We start from the raw sequence: 22,569 nt of genomic DNA on the forward strand, positions 1-22,569 counted from the left end.
GGTCTCTCACCCGTAGTCAAGTTGGCGGAGGAGGCCTCATTGCCCTCACCCAAGATGGCGGCGGCGGTGGCTTCACGGCGCGTCACATGGCTAGCGGGGTGGTGACGCGGGCGGCGCCATGTCGCGGGCGGGCAGGCGATGGACCCAGCTGTGAGGTGCCGATGGGGCCCGGCGCCACTTTCTGAGGTGCGGCTGCAGGTGCTGCCGTTTTCTCAGCCTGGTGACGGGTGCTACGGGCAGAGAGGCGGGCGCCGGTTCCCTGGGAGGAGAGAAGCGTGATTTAGCAAGACTTCAACTCCCTGCCTACGAAAACTCAGTGCCTCAGGGGTTACTCCTACGCTTAACGCTGTTATCGCAGCGGAGACGCCCACAAAGCCCAAGCCCCGCGGGCCTGCCAGAGATGCTCGGGGAAACCGCAGTTTCCTTGCCGCCCTGCCCACAACCGACATGGCCATCACCGCCTCCACCGGCAAGGGCGCACGGGCCTCTCGCGGGAGCTCGCTCCGCCGTTGCTAGGCGAGGGAGGGGCGAGGGTGCGTGAACGGCTCTCGCGAGAGCGGTGAGAAGTGGGGCGGGGCCGACAGAGATGGCGGACGGGGCCGGTAGCAACGGGGACGCCGCGGGGCTGCCGGTGGGCAAGGAGGCAGGTGAGGAGAAGGGTAGCGAAGGCGGGGGTCGCTCTTCGGGGCCTGTAAGGCTCAGTGCGGCTCGGCCCAGATGCTGACGCGCTGGTTGTGTCCCCCTTCCCCGCCCCGCAGTGGACCGGCTGATCCGGGAGAACGGGCACATCTTCACCGAGGCCCAGTGCAAGGTGTGCAGCGCCCTGCTCATCTCCGAGTCCCAGAGGCTGGCCCACTACCAGGTAGGAAGCGGGGAGTCGCCGCCGCCCGCCGCCGGGCAGCGCGGGGTGCTGAGCGGCGGGGCCGGCGGGTTTCTCTCTGCTTTCTCCAGAGCAAGAAGCACGCCAACAAGGTGAGGCGGTACCTGTCCATCCACGGCGGAGAGGAGCTCGCCCACGGGAAGAAGATGAAGCTGGATGTGAAGCAGGTGAGAGGAGCTCTTCAGGTCCGAGTACCGACAAGCGGGGCCTGCTGTTGTACGGCTGGGGCACCTTAAAAATAGATGAAGAAAACCTGCTCAGAAAGGGCATTGTGAGAGCTGAGGAGCTCAAAGACAAGTGTATTGTCAAGGCCTTGTCTCAACGAGCACAGTTCCTGTTGCCCTTCCCACTTAAACAGCCTAGGTGAGAATGTCTTCCCCACTGAAAGAAATGTACATTGCTTTTTGTTGATAGTCTTGTTTGAAAGAAAAGGGGAAAATGAGTAAGAGTGACAGCTTGTCAGGAGTATCATTGCGTAACCTTTGCTGTCACAGAGAGCACGTTGGGTGGGAGCACCTCAGCTATGAGGACAGGCTGAGGGAGCTGGGCTTGTTCAGCCTGGAGACAAGGAGGCTCCAGGGAGACCTAACAGCAGCCTTCCAGTACCTGAAAGGGGCCTACAAGAAGGATGGAGAGAGACTGTTTACAAAGGCATGCAGTGATAGGTCAAGGGGTAACGGCTACAAACTAGAGAAGAGCAGATTTAGATTGGCTGTTAGGAACAAGCTTTTTACTATGAGGGTGGTGGAACACTGGAACAGGTTGTCTAGGGAGGTGGTTAGGGCCCAATCCCTGGAGATATTCAGAGTGAGGCTCGACAGAGCTCTGGGCAGCCTGGTCTAGTTGAGGATGCCCCTGTTGACTGCAGAGGGGGTTGGACTAGATGACTTTCGGAGGTCTCTTCCAACTCAGACTATTCTATGATTCTATGAATTCTTTTTCCACAGCAATCCATTTTCAAGTTTCCTCAGGCTGTGATTGGAGCCTGTTGGTCAGTAAAGGCACCACATTCCACTTGGCCAGCTGTCTGCCCCATGACTCATTTGGGAAACAGATTTTACTTTTATGATCACTTCAGTTTTAATCCCTAATTCTCCAACATTTGCAGCAGGGGATAAAGGCAGATGCCTTTGCACATAGTGCTAGGCTGAGAACTGACTGCTGCTGCCTGCTCCAGTGGTGTCATGTTGCAGATGAATGTTTGCCTTGCTTGGTTCACACCTTGCAGAGTTAAAGGCTGCCTATGCCAATACTGGCAGCTACACACTTAACCTTGTCCTTAACCCATACAGGCCAGAGCTGCCCTTCTGCCTGGTATGGTTCACTAATAGCTTTAAAAAAGTCATCTGGTGCAAGAATATTCTCCAGTGAAGAAGAGGTTGATGCTGAAATCCTGCTTGGTCACATTTCTTCAGCTTAATAATCAAGATAAACAGAGACATTCTATTGTTTAGACCCCTATGGCTTAGTGATTCTTCTCGTGACAAGGTTGGATGAGGTGACCTGCAGAGGTTCCTCCCAAACTCCAACCATGCTGTGATTCTGTGTGCACAGGACAGCAAGCAGGAAGGCAGCAATGGGGAAGACAGGAACAAGTGTTGTCCCATCTGCAACATGACCTTTTCTTCTCCAGCCGTGGCAACATCTCACTACTTGGGCAAGACCCATGCTAAGAACATGAAGCAGCAGTCCCCCAAAGTGGAAGGTATGACTGTCTGCAGTGGTTTTGTGTTGCACCAAGTGGCTGCTCGAGCAATAAAAAAGCTGAGAGGCTCACTAAAGCCCAAGTGTAAGTTCTTGTGAGGATGTCTGGGCTCTTTAGTGCGACACAGAGTAAGCCAGCACCTCCAGAGACACAGCATCTCTCAGCAGCCATCATGCTGGGTTAGTGTTGGCAAAAAGTGGAGCAGTTTTGTTTTGCATTGTTTGAGAGAAATGCAGCTTGCAGCAGTGTTGTACCCATCCCTGTGTGCAGGAACCAGGAAGGAGCCACTCTTCAGAGAGGGTGATGTTAAGTGGTGGAAATGCTTGTCATAGGGTATTATGCTCATGGAAAGCTTACAGGAGCTGAAGTTGACTGGTAAAACTCTGATGCAGCAAATTCATCAGGCCTGCTCAACTGCAGAGATGTAGCCTCTGAGATTCAATGACTTGTGAGCTGCAGATAGATGGGAACTGGGAGAATATAGCTGGGAAGCATCAGCATGTACCTGTCCTGACCTTGTGCTTTTCCCACAGCACCTGCTGTTGACCTCTCTTACAATGGCATGCAACCCTGGCAGGCCTCAGCTCTGACCTGGTGCAGCTGCCTGTGTGTCTCATCCCTTTTCTAGCAGATGGAAAGGCCCAGTGAGTGGGGAGGGAGATCCTCTGTCTAAGGCGAGTAGGAGCAGCCAAGAGCCTGGAGTGCTGTAGCTGGTCAGGACAGAGTAAAAATGCAGCGTTTGAGTGTGCCTGAGGATGGCAGCTTGTGTTAGCTCTGAGCTGTGATCTTCCAGGCAGAAACAGGATTCACCACACTAGTCCCATTTTTGTGCTATTTCTTAGGCAAGATTCCTCATGACTTTGGTTCAGGATCAAGTTCTGCAGCTGCAAGGTGTTTCCAGAAACCCACTTGCCTTTGTTGCATGGGGGCTTGTACCTGTGTTCTAGCTGGGTGATGGTAATTGCAGATGGAAGCTCATTCATGCCCAGTGTTTCTTGAATAGGGCCATGCTTAGGTTAAGAAGAATAATGCAAATCAGCTGTTTTGGGTTTTTTTAACCCTTAAAGATTTTCTGGGCTACTTTGACTTGTCTTACTACATGCCTTTCAGTTCTGCAGTGTTAAGGGAAGAGGTAGAAGCAACATTAATTTGTCTCCATGTCCTACATTCCCTGTCTAGGTTTGGGGTTTAGGTGTAGTGGGATATTGTTTTTTTTAACATGGGTTTTAGGGGAATAAAGTGACTGTTTTTTACTTCTGAGTTTTGTGGCTGACCAAGAGTTTGGATTCACCCTACAGAACCAGTGCCCCCACAGAAGCATCCTGCCACCCTCCCCACTTCTACTGTGTCTTCTAACGAAGCAAACAAGGACATTACTGACCCAGACAAGTTCTGTAGCCTCTGCCATGCCACTTTCAACAATCCCCTCATGGCAAAACAGCATTATGTAGGCAAGAAGCACAGAAAGCAAGAGACCAAACACAAGCTGATGGCACACTATGGTCGAACCCCTGATGCACCAGCGGCGTCCTTCATGGGTGAGTTCTCGGCAGGCAGGCTAATAAATAGCTGAAGAGCTGGGTGGGAGAGCAATGGTATGTGTCTGGCAGGTCTTCAGATGAGGGAGTCCATGCTGGGGGAGCAGGGCAAAATTGGTGATGAGGATCTTGATCATACACCGTAAGATTGATTTGGTTGATGTAATCACAGTCTCACAGTATATCAGAGGTTGGAAGACACCTCAAGAGATCATCAGGTCCAATGCCCCTGCCAGAGCAGGATCACCTAGGATAGTCTGCACAGGAATGCATCCAGGTGGGTTTGGAAAGTCTCCAGAGAAGGAGACTCCACAACCGCCCTGGGCAGCCTGTTCCAGTGCTCTGTCACCCTCACTGGAAAGAAGTTTTTCCTCATGTTGAGGTAAAGTCTTCTATGTTCAAGTTTGAACCCATTGTTCCTTGTCCACTTTGAACCATTGAAAAGAGCCTGATCCCCTCCACTTGACATCCACCCCTCAGATATTGATAGACATTGATGAGATCCCCTCTCAGTCTTCTCAAGACTAATAGCCCCAGGGCTCTCAGTCTGTCTTCACAGGGGAGATGCTCAAGTCCCCTAATCATCCTTGTGGCTCTCTGTTGGATTCTCTCCAGCAGTTCTCTGTCTCTCTTGAACTGGGGAGCCCAAGACTGGACACAGTATTCCAGGTGTGGTCTCATCAGGACAGAGTAGAGAGGTAGAAGAACTTCCCTAGACCTGCTGGACACACCCTTCCTGATACATCCCAGGATCCCATTGGCTCTCTTGGCCACAAGAGGAAGAGAGATTCCCAACAGCAAGAGAGATTTCAGGCTATAGTTAACTTGTGACAAGCTTTGGGCTGTGCTTTGCAATGTTGTCTAATTGGGGATGTATCATTCTTATTCTTTGTGCAGATAATCCAGGGATTTTGGCCAGGACTGTTTCTAACTAGGTAATTGCATCCAAAATGGAAAGATAAAAGTGGCATTTGATGTCTTTGGAGGGGACTAGCCAAAGATGGAAGAAATAGGTTTAACTGCACCTGCTGCTTCAAAGCACATGAAAGCCAGAGAAATTTCTCCCTGAATGCCTTTCAGCCTCTGTGTGGGCACTTCCATCTGATGAACTAATGCAACTCTCTCCAGAGCAAACAGGAATGTGGGGGGAGTAAAAAAAAAAGGGCTGTTAAGGAGGAACTTTAGGCAGACAGTTAAAACTCATTTGGTTTATGATCTGCTGCTTATGAGCAGTTCTGTGTGATGAAAGCCCTTGGAGTCCAGCAAAAGCATTAGGAGCTCATGGTAAACTCCCTTGTTCCTCCCAGCAGCCTTCTGTTGGACCAGGAAGTCTAGTACCTGCTGGATACTTGAGGTAAATAATAAGCAGACAAATCATCTTAAAATCTTCTTCAAGGGCTTCTTTCTCTGTCATAAAAGCCCACACAAGCAGAAGATTAATTATTGTAATTCTTTGCCAGGCCACCTTTAGATACCAGTAGCACTTACAAGAAATGAAGCTCAATTATCTCAGTAATATTCTCTCCCACATTGTGTAGTCATGTGGGAGATGGAAAAGGTGCTTGGTATCTCACATTACCCATCTGCTCAGTACCTAATTAGAGGGGTCTGATGAATAGTTCCACTGTGGTGTGACAGTGGCAGGAGCCCTAGCCCAGGCAGGCTGGGTAGGTGGGCTGTGCCCTTGCCTGTGTGAGCAATGTCTGCTATGAAGTGCCAGCAGGACAGTGCCCATGACACACCTCCAAGGCACTCAAGCTGTTCAGGTGAAGTTTCCGAGCCTGGGCTGTTGTCGGAGGCTGTTTGGATGTGGTGGGCTGCAGTCAAGGATGTTTCTCCTCTCTGTTGCCTCTGTTTTCTGACAGCCATGCCTGCCCCTAAACTTCTCTTCACTTGGGATCTGTGGCAGCAGGTAAAAATATGTTCTTTACAGTGCAACACTGAGGTGTTTGTCTGCTTACAGCTCCTCTAGGTACTGCTGGTTTGGGACGTAGGAGTGCAGTTTAGACAAGTTTGAGCACACACCTGAGTTGGTACAGGGAGATGTTGACCTCAGTCATGCAGGGAGGCAGACCCAAGGGTTGTGACAGCTCCTCTGGCCTTTGCTGCCCAGGCCTGGCTCACTTTTGAGAATTACATGTCCCACTAGTCTGAAATCACTGAGGTGCAGCAGCTGGGTGAGGAGGTGTCTGCTACATCATGTGCTTCTCACTCTGTGATCATGCTGCTCTGCTCCCCTGGTGGGGTGAGTCTCCTCTTTCACCTTAGGGAAATGTTTTCTTTGTGAGACTCCCAGAGAGCCAAAATTTTAAGAGTGCTTAGTGTCTTGAGGACAACTGCCAGGATCTTCACCTGCTCTGTGCTGAGCTGTGCTGCTATGCTTGGCTGTTCAGTATCTGCAAACTCCTGAACTTTCATTCCAGCTGGAGTTGTCATGTTACACAAAACCATTGATCTGTTTAGTACAACTATTGTTGGAAACTTTTTTTTTTTCCCAGTTCACTGATACAGTGACTGTAACCAAACTGCTCAACGATAGAGCTTCATGTTCTCAGTTGGCACCTAAGCAGGGCTTAGCAGAATGCTGCATTGTGCAGCTGGACATTGTGTGTAATTTCCTCTTGGTTGCTTTTTTTAAATTATTCTTTCTTTATTTTTATTTAAACGCTTTAAGCTTGCAGTTATGTATTTCCCTTATCTGTTCTGAGATGTACAGATCAAGAAGAAGTACACATTTGAGAGAGAAATGAAGCCGTGAAGGCAGCATAGCATCTCTCAATGCTGAGACTTTTACTATATCTGATACTGTGAAAGTTTACAGGAAATATGTCTTTGTTTTTATAGGTAAACAAACCCATGTTCTGACCTGTAAAGCTTTTCTGAAAGGCTTAGTGATTCCCTTCCAATGCCTGGCTGATACATGGTGGGGTAGTGGGATTCTGTGGCCTCCCCGCCTGGACAGGCTATTGACTTGCTACTTGACTTTGTTTAGCGGCTGTTTAACACATCAAGTGATTGATTATCTCACTTGTTTCTGCCTCAGGCACCCCGTTGTTGGCTAGCTGTGTGTGCTAACATTGATGTCTCTTTCAGCTGGGAAGGGGTACCCCTGCAGCACATGTAACATAGTGCTGAACTCCATAGAGCAGTACCAAGCTCACATCAGTGGCTTCAAACACAAGAATCAGTAAGTAATGTTGGCGTCTAAGCGTTTTTCCAGCCTTTCCATTCAAATGGCAGCTTGAATATAATTTAAAATGCAGTTCTGAACGCGTATTTCTAGCTGACTTGCAAGCAGAAGAGGGCCGGTGTGAGCTTGCGTCCTGAAGCCGATCCCTTCCTGCAGCTCCCTCTGCAGGCAGCTCCGGGATGCTGCTGAACTAGAAGGGCCCTGCAGTTGATTTCGTTTCTTGAGCGTTCAGCTCAGCCTGGATCTTTGCAGTGCAGCTCAGCCTGACACTCATTAAACACGGTTTCTCTCACAACCGAGATTTTAATTTAATTAAAGACTGGCTCAGCGGAGCTCTACTTGCCATTCTAACCTCTCGAGGGTTTACTGGTCTTGAAATTTGGCATGTGGTCAAGACCCACTGGAAACCTAACACTGTATTCCTGAACTTGCTCTCACGGCTGATAAGTTAAATAATGGCATTCCCTGCATGTATTATGAATCGAAAAAATATTAGTCTGGTGGATGATTAGTACCAAAAGTAATTGTTATGGACAGGTAAAGTTCAGATCTCTGATTTCAAAGATTTCACTGAAAGAGGCTCAGTAATGAGCCTGGGTTCATTACAGAGCTGCTTAGAAGATATTAAGAAACCCTGCCTCGAAGTGAGGACAGGAGGAAAACTGGCATCTGTTGTTGCCTTATCTGTGGAATAACAGCCCCATGCTCCTGTGGCTCTCTGGAAGACATATGCTCCATCCGGCATCCCAGAGAGTTTCAGCTCTTGAACAGCACAACCAGATCATATCAAAAAGTATCCCATTCCAGAACAATAACATTGAGGATGTTCCTAACACACCCCCATAAATATACCCTTTAAGGACATAGATGTTGTCTGAGTTTTTGCAGCCACACAACTCCCTTCCAGAAAGCTGCTCCTGGCTTCAGCCACTCAGTCTTGTTCCAGGCCAGCTTCTGCAGTCTGAGGAGAGCCAGGATACTTGCTTTGTAATAGAAGCTGGTTAATCTTCCTTGAGCTGCACAATAGCTAATTCTGCCACACTAAAGGTGTCTGTTTACACACAGGCACAGAGGGCAAGGATGCACTTGGAAGCTTTTCTGGCAAGTTGTTGACTTGGCTACAGCAGGCTGTTGCTCCACTGACAGCCATGCCTGCTGAGCAGTGATTGCAGTTGGCACATTTCAGGGCACTTCTGACATTGTCTCTTTTTTTTTTTCTTCTCTTCCTCTTGCTCCCTTCAATGTCCAGGATGCCAGGAGCAGTGCCAGTTGTTGGATCATTCGCACCACAGCAGTATGTCCGGGAAGAGTCAACTGCCCCAGGAGGCTACAGTTATTTCAGCCAAGACTTCTAGAGCAAGTTGCAGCACTGTTCTTGGAGTTGTTGGTGTCCCAAGAACACACATCCTTTGCCAGCCCACAATGGTTTCATTATCCCTCTGGATAAGCAAAGCCCTACCCTCCTGTATGCACCCGTTGAGCAGAACGGGGACTGAATCTATCAGGAAGAGGATCAAGTTGGAAGAGACTTGCTAGACAGCAAATATTTCACTCCCTTAGAGTAGTTTTCATTGTATAATTGCTTCCTGTGAAGGTGGGTGCAGTGTGAGAGGAGGTGTGTATCTGGTATAAGGAAGGTTTGGCAACAAGCTGAAAGTGGCCACCTCCTCCCTCACCAGAGCAAATAATGGATTCCTGCACCTGGAGAGCCAGCATCCCATGCTCAGAGGTCACTTTTACTGGAGGAGAGCTCCTAGACCATAATGAGTAGTGCTTATGTGGGACACAGTGCAGGTTGTCTAGCTTTGTACAGGCCAAAAAAGTAGGAACTAACCAAAGTGGCATCTCCTTCCATGCTTCCCTTGGTCAGGTTTGTGTGCAGAATTTCATGAGCCACTGGTTGCCATCAGAGCCTCTTGCAGTACCACCGCCGTTGGTTCTGGTTGTTTGGGTCTAACAAGTGCAAGCTGCTGTTGGTGAGAGTGGAGGGCTGTAAGAAAGGTTTGAGATCCTGGCTCTCCACACAGCTCATCCTTCTGTTGTGAGGATTTCCATGTGGAAGGAAGTAACTGTTCAGCCTGGTTTCCTATGGAAACAGGTGTACGTGATCATTCACCGTGTGTGTCTTTACCCCCTGTGACTTAAACTAATTTCAGCCAAACTTGGCAGCAATGGAGATCTCCAAGATCTGCATCTGATCAGCAGAGGAAGGTAGAGCAAGGGTGAGTTCATCTCTAATTCTGTTGGGATCTGCATGGAAATGCAGCATTTTCCCTACTGCCACCAAAATACTCTGGGGAAGGAGGGTTTTAAGGGGGGGGGGGGAGAAGAGAGGAAATAAATCTAGATGCAGCAGAAAACTAGTATAACTTGGTCAAATCATTAGCTGGTCATTAGCTGTAAATCTTTGAAAATCTACCTTCATTAGTCCTTCATTAGACACTACTTGCCCAACCCCTCTCTTCAAAATTCTGACACATTTGTATCATCCTGGAAAAGGGACGTTTTGTATTTCAAACCCAGAAATTAAGACTGATGGTCTCTTTGTGGTGCTTATGTACCACGGAAGGAAGGGCAGGCATCTGAAACTGCTGTGCATCGTGGATGAGCTCTTTAGATGTTTTGCCTTAAGCTAAGGCATTGCCTGTTCTCTGCTAGCCCACTGCAAAGCTATGTGCCTTGGGCTGGCTTTGTGTTTGGTGCCAGTGCTCTGAGTTGGGCATCCCATGGCTTTGTCCCAGCATCAATGCCTCTGGGAGCTGAGAGTTTGCTAATCCATGGCAAACGTCCTGCTGTTTTTCTTCTAGGAGGCAGAAGGACACAGATGTGGCCTCTCTGAGAACTTCTCTGGCCAGTGGGGCTGGCAGGAGCATGGGTGACAGCCGCAGGCACACTATGCTGCCAGGTTGGACTGAGCCAAGTTGCTGCCTCTCACTGTGTGAGCCCAGCAGCTGCTGGAGGGCAGTCTGGGGCCCTTGACTCCCAGTGTTGTGTGCCAGGGGAGCAGCTGACACCTTCACAGGACTGAGAGCTGGGCTGTAGAGGCACTTCTAAAATCCAGTGTGTGCACTGGTCAGGTTATGTAAGGGGAGAGGGAGCTGGTTGCTAATCTCAGTGCTTGGGGTGAGTGCCTTTCCTTCCCCACTCCAGGCTGTGCATGAGCTGTTTTTCATCACCCTGTACAGAATCTGCCATCTTCCCTTAGGACAGGCTCCTGCTGGTCTCGGTTTGCCTTCCTAGTGTTTTCCAACCTTGCTCTACTACTGAAGTCTAATCTTGGACTCCCTCTGTGGCAGGAGACTTCTTAAACCTTGCAGGCTGATCAATGAGCAGAAAATTGACGAACTGAAGGAAGTATTGTATGCCTGGTAGCCCTGGATGGCCTCCAACTCCAATCTCCACTGCCTGGCTCTTGTCCTGTACCAGGGCAGGTGCCCGCTAGATGTGCTGTGCGTCAACACCAGAGAGGGATCCATTTCCAGCACTGCCCAGTCCAGTCACTCCTGTCTGTGTACTGACAGTTTTGCCTTCCCCTGTACACGGTGTTTGTGTTTCTGCTGTTTCCCTAAGATGAAGCTCTCCAAATAGAGTGTTTATTACTACTTCTGGGTGCTGTGTTTCTGCTAGAGCCCTTCCTGGGATTTTGCCATACTTCAAAGCAAAGAACAGGATGCAGACACCTTTGAAATATTTGGGAGGGGCGGGAGTCTTGTGTTCCCATCCGCCCTCCTTGAGGCCCTGCTCTCATCCCACAGCACCCTAAGGTACAGACAAAGCTGGTAAGTGGCCTTGGCTGGTAAAGTCAGCGTTGCCTTGGGCACACCACAGTCACCAAGGGGATGGGTGACAGGACAGTCTGGGCTGGGAGACTGCTGGCAATTCTTCAAGTCCAAAATAGCCATGACTCCTGCAGGACATAGAGCTGTTTCCTGGCACTGCCATTGCAGCACAGGACTGGTATCACGGCAAGCATGTCCAGCTGCTGTCCCTTCCAGGGCAGCTCACTCACTGTGTGCCTGGGATCAGCCATCCTGCCCCACTGCAAGCAGGTCTGCAGCTGAGCCCAGGGACTAGTGTTCTCAGGAGCAGTGCAGGGCCTTGTGCTGGCACTGCAGGTGGTACTGCCATCAGCTATGTGGGTAGTGCTGAGTGGGATGGGCTGCATCCTTCCTGTGGTGCACAGTGCTGCCAGGACAGTGTGCCTGCCTGTCGCTTGCTGACCTTTCCCTTCTTGCAGCAGGCCTGTAACTTGCCTGTCAGCTCTCAGATCTGGAAGTGCAAATACTCTCCAAGTCAGGTGCAGGGGAGAAGGTGGCCACGGGGCTGCTTGTACCCCTGGCATGTCCCCTTCCCCAGCAGGAGCATGGCTGCCAGCAGGTGTGCTGTGGCACCCATAGCCAAGTGGCCCTGCCAGCTGTGGTTGGGACTCAGTGCCCATGGCCCATGTCCTAAGCATGGATCAGGTGGGTGCTGAAATCACTGGTGTCCCCACTCTGCTGGCTGCCCATCCTGCTGGTGAGCTGCTCCTGGGGGAGCCAGCACCCATGGGCACCTTCAGGCAAAACAGGAGGGAAGCTGGAGCCTGGCTGGGACCAGAACCATCCATATGCTGGGGGAGGCTGAGGATGGAGCACGGCCCTTAGAGTCCTTCAGCTGTGCACTGGTGCCAGTGTGCCACCAGCCTGGTGCTGCTGCCCAGCTGCAGCCAGGGCTACTCAGTAATGCTCCTCCCTCCCAGGGCCTCTGCAGGCTGCACTTCACTGGGCCGGGGCTCTGGCTGCCTGCACCAGGCTGAGCCCCAGCTCCTTCCGAACTGGAAGGCACGGCACAGGGCACAAAGCCACCCAGCAGCCACATCCCCCACAGAAGTGCCAGCGTCCCCTGCCCATGCTCAGCCAGCTCTGTGGGGCCTGTCCATCTGAGGAGCTGGTTCCTCCACCAGCAGCATATGGGGATGGGCCCCAGTAACACCCCCTCAGCCAGGGGGAACACAGCCCTGGCCACAGCCCCAACCACTGCCATCCCTTGTGGCCCCACTGGCTCCAGTGAGTAAATCAGGTACAGATGTGGAGGCAGGGCCAGGCGCCTGCTTGCGGTTAGGGGCTGGGAGCATCGAGGTGGCCCCATCCCTGCCTCACAGTCCCCTGCCGTGGCCATACTGCTCCCAGGAGAGGCCCTTGATACCCTGTGGGGGACAGGCTGGAGGACAAGGCTCCTGCTTGCTCAGTCCACAGATGGGCACTGCGGTGTGCAACCCAGCACGTGGCACCTGCTGTGTCCCTAGGGGAAGCAGTGCCCATCCTGGCCCCATGCATCCTGTGCCAGCTGCAGCCCCACTGCTATGCAGGGTAGCTGAGATGGGCAGGAATGACAAGGCTGCAGTGGAGGCAAGTCACGGCACAGCCTGCTCTTGCTGTCAGGCCAGCTCCAGCCTTGCATGCTCCCAGCTCGTCCCTCACTGCCTGAATCTCTGGGTGCTCCTGTGTTGTGTTGAGGGCCTAGCCAAAGCCTGGGCCCTGGTGTCCCTGTCTCACTGCCCCTGTGTTGGGCCCCACGTTCTCAGCTTCCCAGAGGGAGCAGTAGGTTTGTGTTTGCCAAGTTTTGCCTGGTTAAACATTAACCAGGACAGGTTGCTCCATCGGTCCCTCCCTGCCAGAGATAAGGATGGCCAGGCCTGGCAGGAGCTCAGTGCCCTGTGCTTGCCTCCAGCACAGGACCCAGTTCCTATGGAGCATCCTGCCCCTTCTGCTTGGCTTCTGCCTGTGTAGGCAGATCCATACTGCTACGAGAGCAGCAAGTTGGGGCAAGGGCTAAAGCCTGTCATATGTTAAGGCCAGTGGGGCTGGATGGAGCTGGAAGCACTTACGCTAGGGCAGCCCAGGACCCCTGTGTTCCAGGACTGACCTGCTCCTGTAGTACCAGGGGCTTCACTTAGCCCCAGAACATGGAATGAGCTTGCTGGGTCTCAGCCCTTGAGGCCCATGCACGTATGGGGTGCTGGGAGCTTGTGCCCCAAACAAGAGCTGTTCAGGGGAGGCCAAGAGAAACTTCCATGAGGAAAGAGCCCCCTGGACTCCAGCCCCCCCCAGGAGCCACTGTGCCACGCACACTCCTGCTGGCCGCAGGTGCCACCACAGCGGGAGCGGCGGCAAGCACTGGGGCCAGGCACAAGGGGCTGCTGTGTTCCCGCAGCCCCGGCTGCCTTCCAAGAGCAATATTGTTGGCACCAGGCAGGCTCCTTGCGCCGGCAGCACATACATGGGGCTTTCATGAGTGGAGCAGGGATGATTTACTGCCTGGGGAAAGGGGCAGGGGTGGGAGGATGGAGTCCCAGTGTCCTGGCGCCCAGCTTCTTATGCATGCTTTCTGCCACAGGACCCTGCACATGTAAGCAAGGCTAAGACTCTGGCCAGGGGGCCACCTCTCTTCAGCCGTGATGGGAGAGAACCATCTACACCATGCCAGCCCCATTTCTGCCCCATCTGTGGGGTACTGCAGAAGCACTCCTTCCCTGGGCACCCCACCTCTGGTACTCAGTGGATTCATGTCTCTTTGCCACAGCTGATGGGAGCTGCCCACAGGGCTATGGATTACAGAGGCAGCAAAGGAGTGTGCTAGGGCAGGGGTGCACCCGCAGCATGGGGTGCTGGTGCTGGCACAATCCCCCCTTGTTGTGCCACTGGCGTGGTGGAGGCTGTGTCAGTGCTGGCAGCAGCGGGTGGCAGGCAGTGGGGCTGTGCTGCCATGAAGGGCTTTTTGTTTGCCATCAGTTGCTGTTATAAATCAAGCCAGGCAGCCCGACCCCCGGCCCAGCACTGCCGCACAGCAGGGAGGGGACTGGATCCTAGCCACCCGCAGTGCAGCCTCACTGTGCCCCAAGCCTTCACTCAGCATTGGCCTGGCCTGGCAAAGATGCTTGGTGTTGCACAGGGCGAGAAGCCAGCACTGGTGCCTATGCCCTGCTCCTGGCCAGCCCTGTACCCAGTACTGGTTGGACCTAGCCAGGATACAGGGGGTCTCTCCATGCCTATCCCTGGCAATGGCTCCCACGGACTCTCCTGAGTTCCAGCTCTCCCCCAGCATTCCCAGTGCTTTGAACAACTTCTTCTCTCTGGTTTTAATTTGGTTTCGGTTCGAATCAAGCTGAACCCAAGATTTTTCTGTGCTTCCAGCATGCTGTGAGCTCTGCAGGGGCGGCTGCTCCGTGAAATTGATGTTCTCGTCTGCTTCACGCACAGGCAGGAATGAACAGCTGCTGGGATCTGATGGCCCCAGGGAGTGCTCCATGTGCCCCTGCCCCCCAGGGGTGGACCAGCACCCAAGGGTGGGCACCAGCACCCCAGATGAGAAGCAGCATGGGGTGGACATTGCTATAGGAGATTGTGGCACAGATTAGCCCTTGCAGTGAAAGTCTGTCGTGCCGGAAGTTGCTGATTTTCCATGCTGGAGCACCACAGGCTGCAGGATGAAGGGATGACAGTTGTACCGTGCTCACACCATCTGAAGACCCATGCTGAACAAGGGAAAGGCTCCTGGAAAGCAGAAAAATGACAGCTCTAAGGCCAGATCCTGACCATGTGCTGGGGTCACACTCTATCCTGTCTTAGTGACAGTAGGATGCTCAGGGAAAGGTGTGCCTGGGGACTGCTGTGCCTCAAAGGGTCTGAGGCCCAGAGATCCTGCTTGGGAGGGCAGGGAAGCATATGGGTAGCAGGGCCTGGGCATACTGGGATCTGCCTACCTCGGCGCAGGCAGCAGCATGAGGAAAGCAAAAGTAAAAGTGTTTATGGGTCGGATTAGGGCCACTCCAGCCCTGGCTTGCAGCCTCGTGGTGTTTTACGACGCTCCGTTATGGGCCTCTAATGAGGGTCACAGCCGCTTTATAGCACCGGTAGCGATAACGCTGCAACTAATTGCAGCACAATTAGTGAGCGGGCTGCCGGGCACCCAGCAACGCTCAGCACCCAGCCGTGGCCACCCGCTCTCAGCATCTCCGGGGCTGGGGTGCTGCCTGTTCCCAGGGTTCCACGGAGGGAGAAAAAGGGCACAGGCGACTTTGCTGCCCCTCTTTCCCCCCAGTCCCGATGTGCTGCTCCCGACGTGGAACCCCACCATGTGGGGTCTGCCTGGGAGGCGGTGGAGGAGAGCGACCTCGGGTGCTCCGCAGCCCACCTCGTTTTCCACCCACGCGGGGCGATGCTGCCGGGGGTTGCCCGGGGGGTGTCGGTGCAGTTCACTTCGCTCTCCCCGCCCCAGCTCGGCGGCAGCTGAGTTTGCAGAGGAGCCGGCGGAGAGCGCCCAGTCGCAGCAACCGCGGCTAGAGGCCGGTCCTCGCCTCACCCTCCCCTACCCCCCCCCCCTCATCCCCCCCGTAGCTCCAGGCGGGGCGGGCGGCGCTGCTGTAACCCGAGCGCGCTCCTACAAAGTGCCCGCGCCCGCCGTTGCCGCGGCAGAGCGGGGCTGGACCGAGCCCGGAGCTGAAACCCGCCCTGGTGCAGTGCTGTTCCGTGCCGTGCTGAGCGGAGACTAGCCTCATCCCGGAGCCAACCCCAGCCCTGCCCGCCATGGGGCCGCGGCGGCGCTGAGCCCGCCGGCACCCGGACTTTGCCCGGGCCCTCACCGCGCTGCGCGGGCGGCTCCGCCGAGGGAGCCCGTCACAGCCGGTAACGCCGCCGCTCGCGACCCTCGCCCTCGGAATAGTTCCCCGCGATTCCCGTCCCGGGACACTTTCCCCTATCCTACTCACCCCGACACTCCTCTCCCCGGGACCCCCCGCGGCCCACCCGCGTTGTGCCCAGCTAACTGCTGCCGGCTTCCTGGCCAGGCTGCGGCTGGCCGGAGTGATCGCGTTCCCTGCACCCAGCTGGGGTCCCCCGACCCGTGCCGTGTCCCGAGGGAGCAGGCTGGAAGAAAACTCACCCTACCCAGAGTCCTCCGTGCTCCACGCACGCCCACCTCCGGGCTCCCCTGGGGACGCCGCACCGGTGCTCCACCGCTCCCTGGGACCATCCACCCCGTCTTCACCTGGCCGGGGCACGCGTGGAAGGGAGCTGCTCTCCCAACTCCTCTCACTCCGGCCCTGCCTGTCTCGCAGGGTGGGAGCCGGTCTGGAAGATGCGGCCCCTCTTGCAGGTCCTGATGGGGCTGCTGCTGGCGGCTGCTGCCCAGGGGAGGGCGATGGAGCCAGGTACGGCTGCAGGGTGGGCAAAACGGGGCTTGGGGGCGGTGGTGTGGGGGTCCTGCTTTCTGAACGTTTTCTTCTCTTCCCAGCGAGTCTCTGGAACTGGGGGTGTTGTATGCTGACCATGGGCACGCAGCCCCACAGCCCTGACCATGGGGCTGGGCAGATGGGAGATGGGGGGCACGGCACAGGGGGCCAGTGTCTCGCATTACTGGGCGAGGAGGTGTGGAGGCTGGAAGGAGCAGAATGGCTCCAGACAGGCTGTCCCTGCACGGTGTGGGCTCAGCTTGTTCAATGGACATGTGTGTCAGAGCAAGATGGTGTGAGCACTACGGGCTGTCGGTGGTTGTATGTGGCTCTGTAGCAAGTGTCTTGGTGGTGGGTACAGGAGAAAGACATGTCCCAGGTGTTATAGAAGCAGAGGCTCATCTATCCCATATCCCCTCTGTGATACCCACACAGCTGGCTGAGGACGCAGGCAGTCGGTCTGTGGTGGGCTTTGCTATGCTGGAAGTTGGTTGTTTCTGCCCTCCATTTGCCAGCCATCAGCTGATAGGGCACCACTGCCCAGCTCAAGCATTGCAGGGGCCAGCCAGGCTGGGGAGGTTTCAGCTGTGCTTGGAGCACACAGAGATCTGACAGTGGGTGACCAGGAGGGTTTAGTGCCCTCTTTTGGTGAGGCACAAATGGGCTTGAGCACCCTGTGCCACTGGGAGTGGCCCTTGCAGAACAGTGGCGTATGTGGCCTTGGACTGGGACATGGCAGCTAGGGAAGCCATGTCCCTGTGCTCCAGGGCAGAGTCCAGCCCTTGCCTGTGTCTGGGGTGGCAGAGCAGGTACTGGGCTGTGTTATACCATGTGCCCTCACACTGGCGTGGGTCCTGCCATCGGGGAGAAATGAGCACCAGGCTGGACACTCATGGCATCCCTCCAGAGCTATTTGAGAGACCATTGCTGGAGTCAGAAGAGGAACATCTCCTGCTGGATCCAGGCAACACTTTGAAGCTCTACTGTGATGCCAACCAGAGCGGTGCCAACGTGGTCTGGTACAAGGAGTCCCGTCCACTTGTCCTGGGAAATCGCATCCGCCTGCGGCAGAGCCTACTGGAGATCTCAGAGGTTGCCTACGAGGACTCGGGGCTCTACATCTGCCGGGCGCAAGGGACTGGGGAGATCCTGCGCAACTTCACCATCTCCATTGTGGGTAGGAGCCCTCACAGCACCTAGCTGCCCCTTGGAGTGGCAGGGCAGCCACTGCCCGCGAAGCCCTGCAGGCAGTTATGTCCCTCTCAACTTGTTTTCCTTTGCAGACTCACTGGCATCAGGTGATGATGATGAAGACAGTGATGGGGACGGTCCCCACAGAGACCGAAATGAAGATCCCATCTACATGCACAGAGGTCAGTGCTGCTCTCGGCAGGAGAGGACAGCTGGGGCAGGTCTAGGAGTGCAGGGCACTGCTGCCTCCTGCTCACAGCATGAGTGGCTGGGAGAAGCTCCAGCAGCCTTCATGCTGCTCTTTGGATGACTCCTACTATTTGTCCTGCACTTCTTCAGCTCCGTATTGGACTCACCCACACCGGATGGACAAGAAGCTGTATGCAGTACCCGCAGGAAACACAGTGAAGTTTCGCTGCCCAGCCTCAGGCAGCCCCAGCCCCAGCATCCGCTGGTTCAAGAATGGGCGAGAGTTCCGGGGGGAGCACCGCATTGGGGGCATCCGGGTAAGGACCAGGTCTCCCCACTGCAGCCTCCCTTCATAGGGTGTGGTCCCCCCATCACATCTCACCACCTTACCTAACTATTCTGCAGCTCCGGCACCAGCACTGGAGCCTGGTGATGGAGAGTGTGGTGCCCTCTGACCGTGGAAACTACACCTGCCTGGTGGAGAACAGGTTTGGCAGCATCCACTACAGCTACCTCCTGGATGTGCTGGGTAAGGGCTCCTCAGTACAGCACTTGTCCTGGCTCTTCACTTCCCCTTGAGGGGTCAGGGGCATAGGAAGAGTCTGGAGGAACCTCTATTTGTGTCCTCTCCATCAGCACAGTCTGCATGTCCCTCACACTTGAGGGATGTGGGGATGGAGACCAGGCTCCGGTTGTGCTGTTCTGCTCTAGGGCCAAAGAAAGGCTCTCCATGGCTGGGTGGAGAAGGAGGGAGAAAGGAGCCTCTGCTCTGGGCCACTGTGTTGGTGACACCACTTTGCTCTCTTCTGCACAGAGAGGTCCCCGCACAGGCCCATCTTGCAGGCTGGGCTGCCTGCCAACACCACAGCCCTGGTGGGCAGTGATGTGGAGTTCTTCTGCAAGGTCTACAGTGATGCCCAGCCCCATATCCAGTGGCTGAAACACATCGAAGTGAATGGCAGCAGCTATGGTCCTGATGGGGTCCCCTATGTACAAGTGCTCAAGGTAATAAGGGCTTGAAGCACCTGGTTCCCAGATGCCCACCCCAAAGTGGTGACAGGGGAGAGCACAGAGTCCCCTGAGGAGGAGGAAGGATGCTGACTGTCCACATGTCTCCCTGGCAGACTGCAGACATCAACAGCTCTGAGGTGGAGGTGCTGTACCTACGCAATGTCTCCATGGAGGATGCTGGCGAGTACACCTGCCTGGCCGGGAACTCCATTGGCCTCTCCTACCAGTCTGCCTGGCTCACTGTCCTGCCAGGTAGGAGTGAGGGAACTGATCTGGGAGCTGAGACCCCCAGCATGCAGGAACCATGGCTTAGGCCAACTCATTCACTCCCTCTAGAAGAAGAGCTGGTGCGGGAAGCTGAAGCCCCTGAGGCCAAGTACACTGACATCATCATCTACACCTCGGGCTCGCTGGCTGTGGCCATGGCCATCATCATCGTAGTGCTGTGCCGGATGCAGACTCAGTCAAGCAAGCAGCCCCTGGAGCCCATGGCAGTCCACAAGCTCTCCAAATTCCCACTCATCCGACAGGTGGGTGCTAAGCTGGAGTGTGTGAAGGGACCTTAGCAACCAACTGGCTCTGTGAGTGCCACCTAGGCCTATCATAACCTATACTGCTGCCAGACCCACTGCCTCTGGTGTCTCCCTTGCCCTGTTGCTCTGAGTGAGGGCCACTGCAGCACCATTGGGCTTCTGTCCCTGGAGCACGGGGCAAAATGGTTAAGGTGTCTTGGTCTCTTTTTGCAGTTCTCCCTGGATTCCAGCTCCTCTGGGAAGTCCAGCACATCCCTGATGCGTGTCACCCGTCTCTCCTCCAGCTGCGCTCCAATGCTGGCTGGGGTCATGGAGCTGGACCTGCCCCTCGATGCCAAGTGGGAGTTCCCTCGAGACAAGTACGTTGCCATGCAGGGCAGGTCTGGGACTGGGGCCTGCTCTCCCCAGCTACTCTGGGGGCAGAAGCATGTGGGTGCTGGATGAGGAGGTCTCCAGCCACCACTGGATACCACAGTACTGCCATACCCCAGGGTTCTTGGACTCAGCTTCAGTAGTGTGGGGTAGCCGTGCTGCCCCTGCCCCTTGGGTTTTGGCCATGCAGTGATAGGGAGCAGGGCCATCCCTGAAATCTCTCACAGTTCTGCCTGTCTCTGCCAGGCTGGTGCTGGGCAAGCCCTTGGGAGAAGGCTGCTTTGGCCAGGTGGTACGGGCAGAGGCTTATGGCATCGACCGAGACCGGCCAGACAGAGCCATCACCGTGGCTGTCAAAATGCTGAAAGGTAACGGCTCCTCTGCCAGTGTCCCCAGGCACAGAGGTGGCATCCATTCCAGCTTGGTGCCACCCCATCTGGCACAGTGACACAGCCCTCCTTTCCCAGACAGTGCCACTGACAAGGATCTGGCTGACCTCATATCTGAGATGGAGATGATGAAGCTCATGGACAAGCACAAAAACATCATCAACCTTCTGGGAGTCTGCACGCAGGATGGTGAGAGAACCCTACAGGTTGTGCTTGGGCAGGAGACGGGCAGGACGCAGGGCTGTTGGGGAGAGCAGCAGATGGATGCTGGGCTGGGGCAGGGGCTGAGCAGAGCTGACACCCTTCCCAGGGCCGCTGTATGTGATTGTGGAGTTTGCTGCTAAAGGCAACTTGCGTGAATACCTCCGTGCCCGCCGCCCCCCAACACCTGACTACGCTTTCGACGTCACAGTGATGCCTGGGGAGCAGCTCTCCTTCAAGGACCTGGTCTCCTGTGTCTATCAGGTGGCCCGTGGCATGGAGTACCTGGAGTCAAAACGGGTAGGGCTGACAACCCCCACAGGCTTCCTGTGCTTTGCAGTGTCTGGGATGGGCATGGCGGTGATAGAAGAGCTGTGTCCTTTTCACTTTCCTCTCTCTGAATCGGGAAGAAGAGCCCATCCCTTTCTCCTTGGCTGTCCAGAACCTCCCAAACACATCCAGTAAAGCTCAGGGCAGCATCTCCCCAGAAATTTGTAGCCTATCCCAGCCCCTGGGTGTCTCCCAACTGCTGTGCCTATTGCTGCAGCCAGCACAGCATGGGGGTGCCCCCACTACTGCCAGGGTACCAGAGGGATGTGTGGGAGGGGAGCAGCAGGTCTGGGTATGGAAAGGGGCACATGGAGCTGGAACTGCCATCTCACACCTCCTGTGGGTGATGCTCCCCTTCTGCAGTGCATCCACCGTGACCTGGCTGCCCGCAATGTGCTGGTCACAGCAGAGAGTGTGATGAAGATTGCTGATTTTGGCTTGGCCAGGGATGTCCATGACATTGACTACTACAAGAAAACCAGTAATGTGAGTGAGGAGGCATGGGAGAGGAATGGGGCATGGGGTACAGGGAACCTTGTCCAGGGCTGAGCAGAGGGTTTGCTCCCATAGGGTCGCCTGCCAGTGAAGTGGATGGCACCTGAGGCCCTGTTTGATCGTGTCTACACCCACCAGAGTGATGTGTGAGTCCCTGGACTACTGAGCGTGCTGTTGGATGTGGGACAAGGCACTGCCATGGGGTTATGCATTAACTGGAGGGTACCCTTGAGTAGAACAGGGATAGTCCATGGGACAGCAACAGTGAGAAACATCCTTCCTAGGGGTGATGCCACCATTTACTATCCCTGTTCCCATGGCGCCACAGTATGCAGTGCAGTGACTTAATGGTCCTGCCTGCCTAGGGACGGGCCCAGGATGTGGCTGATCCTTGTTTGCCTCATGTGATGCCAGGTGGTCCTTTGGGATCCTCATGTGGGAGATCTTCACACTGGGGGGCTCCCCCTACCCTGGCATCCCTGTTGAGGAACTCTTCAAGCTGCTCAAGGAGGGCCACCGCATGGACCGACCATCTAACTGCACCCATGAGCTGTGAGTACTGGCCAAGCAGAGTGGACAGGGGGCACAGTGAGACCCTGCTGACACTCCCTCACTGCCCCTTCGCCCCCAGGTACATGCTGATGCGGGAGTGCTGGCATGCTGTACCTTCACAGCGTCCCACCTTCAAGCAGCTCGTGGAGGGACTAGACAAGATCCTGGCAGCTGTTTCAGAGGAGGTGAGCAGTGAGGAGTCCAGTAGGTGGTGGGGTGGGCAGCACTGGTGCTGACAGCACTGTCTCTCCCTGCAGTATCTGGACCTCTCCATGCCCTTCGAGCAGTACTCGCCCTCCTGTGAGGACACTGCCAGCTCCTGCTCCTCTGACGACTCTGTCTTCACCCACGACCCACTGCCCCTGACTCCCTGCCTCTTCTACCCCAGTGTGAGGACTTAAGGGGAGACAGGGAAGGGTGATGCCAAGGCCACCTCTAGCCTTAAAGGGAGTGGGTCTGGGTGCCTACAGGTTCCTTGCTTTGCCTGATGTGAGTGGTGGGTGGGCAGGGCCCTGAGCCAAGCCACAGCAGCAGGGCAGGGTGTCTCTGGGCTCTCTTTTGTCTCTGAACCTTCAGTCCTGGCTGAGACCTGCCTGGCATTGTAGGACAGTGGCAGCCAGAGCACCTCTAAGGCAGGCACTGCCTGGGATGCCCATGGCATCACTCAGGGACCCAGGCTTTGGCCAGCACTTCAGTGGAAGTATCTCTGGGTGGGAGCACTGCTGCCTGTGGGTTTCTGCTGCATCTGTACATAGCCATAGAGATGAATATTTATGTACATGAAA

The 22,569-nt window shown here is 54.9% G+C and overlaps 2 protein-coding genes across 3 annotated transcripts; both read left to right on the forward strand.

Moving 5' to 3' along the window:
* Positions 1-586: 586 nt before the first annotated feature.
* ZNF346 (zinc finger protein 346) lies at positions 587-9,553 on the forward strand. The gene is made up of 7 exons (XM_054389085.1): positions 587-647; positions 759-862; positions 952-1,047; positions 2,435-2,585; positions 3,884-4,123; positions 7,217-7,310; positions 8,563-9,553. Exons 1-7 carry the CDS (start codon positions 587-589, stop codon positions 8,666-8,668), a joined length of 852 nt encoding a protein of 283 aa, XP_054245060.1. The 3' UTR covers positions 8,669-9,553.
* Positions 9,554-16,427: 6,874 nt separating this feature from the next.
* FGFR4 (fibroblast growth factor receptor 4) lies at positions 16,428-22,569 on the forward strand. 2 transcript variants are annotated; one of them, XM_054389055.1, is made up of 17 exons: positions 16,428-16,500; positions 17,429-17,698; positions 17,805-17,894; positions 18,052-18,218; positions 18,307-18,430; positions 18,716-18,906; positions 19,026-19,164; positions 19,249-19,442; positions 19,659-19,804; positions 20,064-20,185; positions 20,285-20,395; positions 20,517-20,707; positions 21,101-21,223; positions 21,308-21,378; positions 21,647-21,784; positions 21,864-21,969; positions 22,042-22,569. In XM_054389055.1, the coding sequence occupies exons 1-17, from the start codon at positions 16,428-16,430 to the stop codon at positions 22,183-22,185; spliced, it is 2,400 nt and encodes a 799-aa protein (XP_054245030.1). In that variant the 3' UTR covers positions 22,186-22,569. The 2 variants fall into 2 exon arrangements, with proteins under 2 accessions (XP_054245030.1, XP_054245031.1); XM_054389056.1 differs by lacking the exon at positions 17,429-17,698.

The sequence above is a fragment of the Indicator indicator genome, chromosome 18, assembly GCF_027791375.1.
Source record: "Indicator indicator isolate 239-I01 chromosome 18, UM_Iind_1.1, whole genome shotgun sequence".
NCBI lineage: Eukaryota > Metazoa > Chordata > Aves > Piciformes > Indicatoridae > Indicator > Indicator indicator.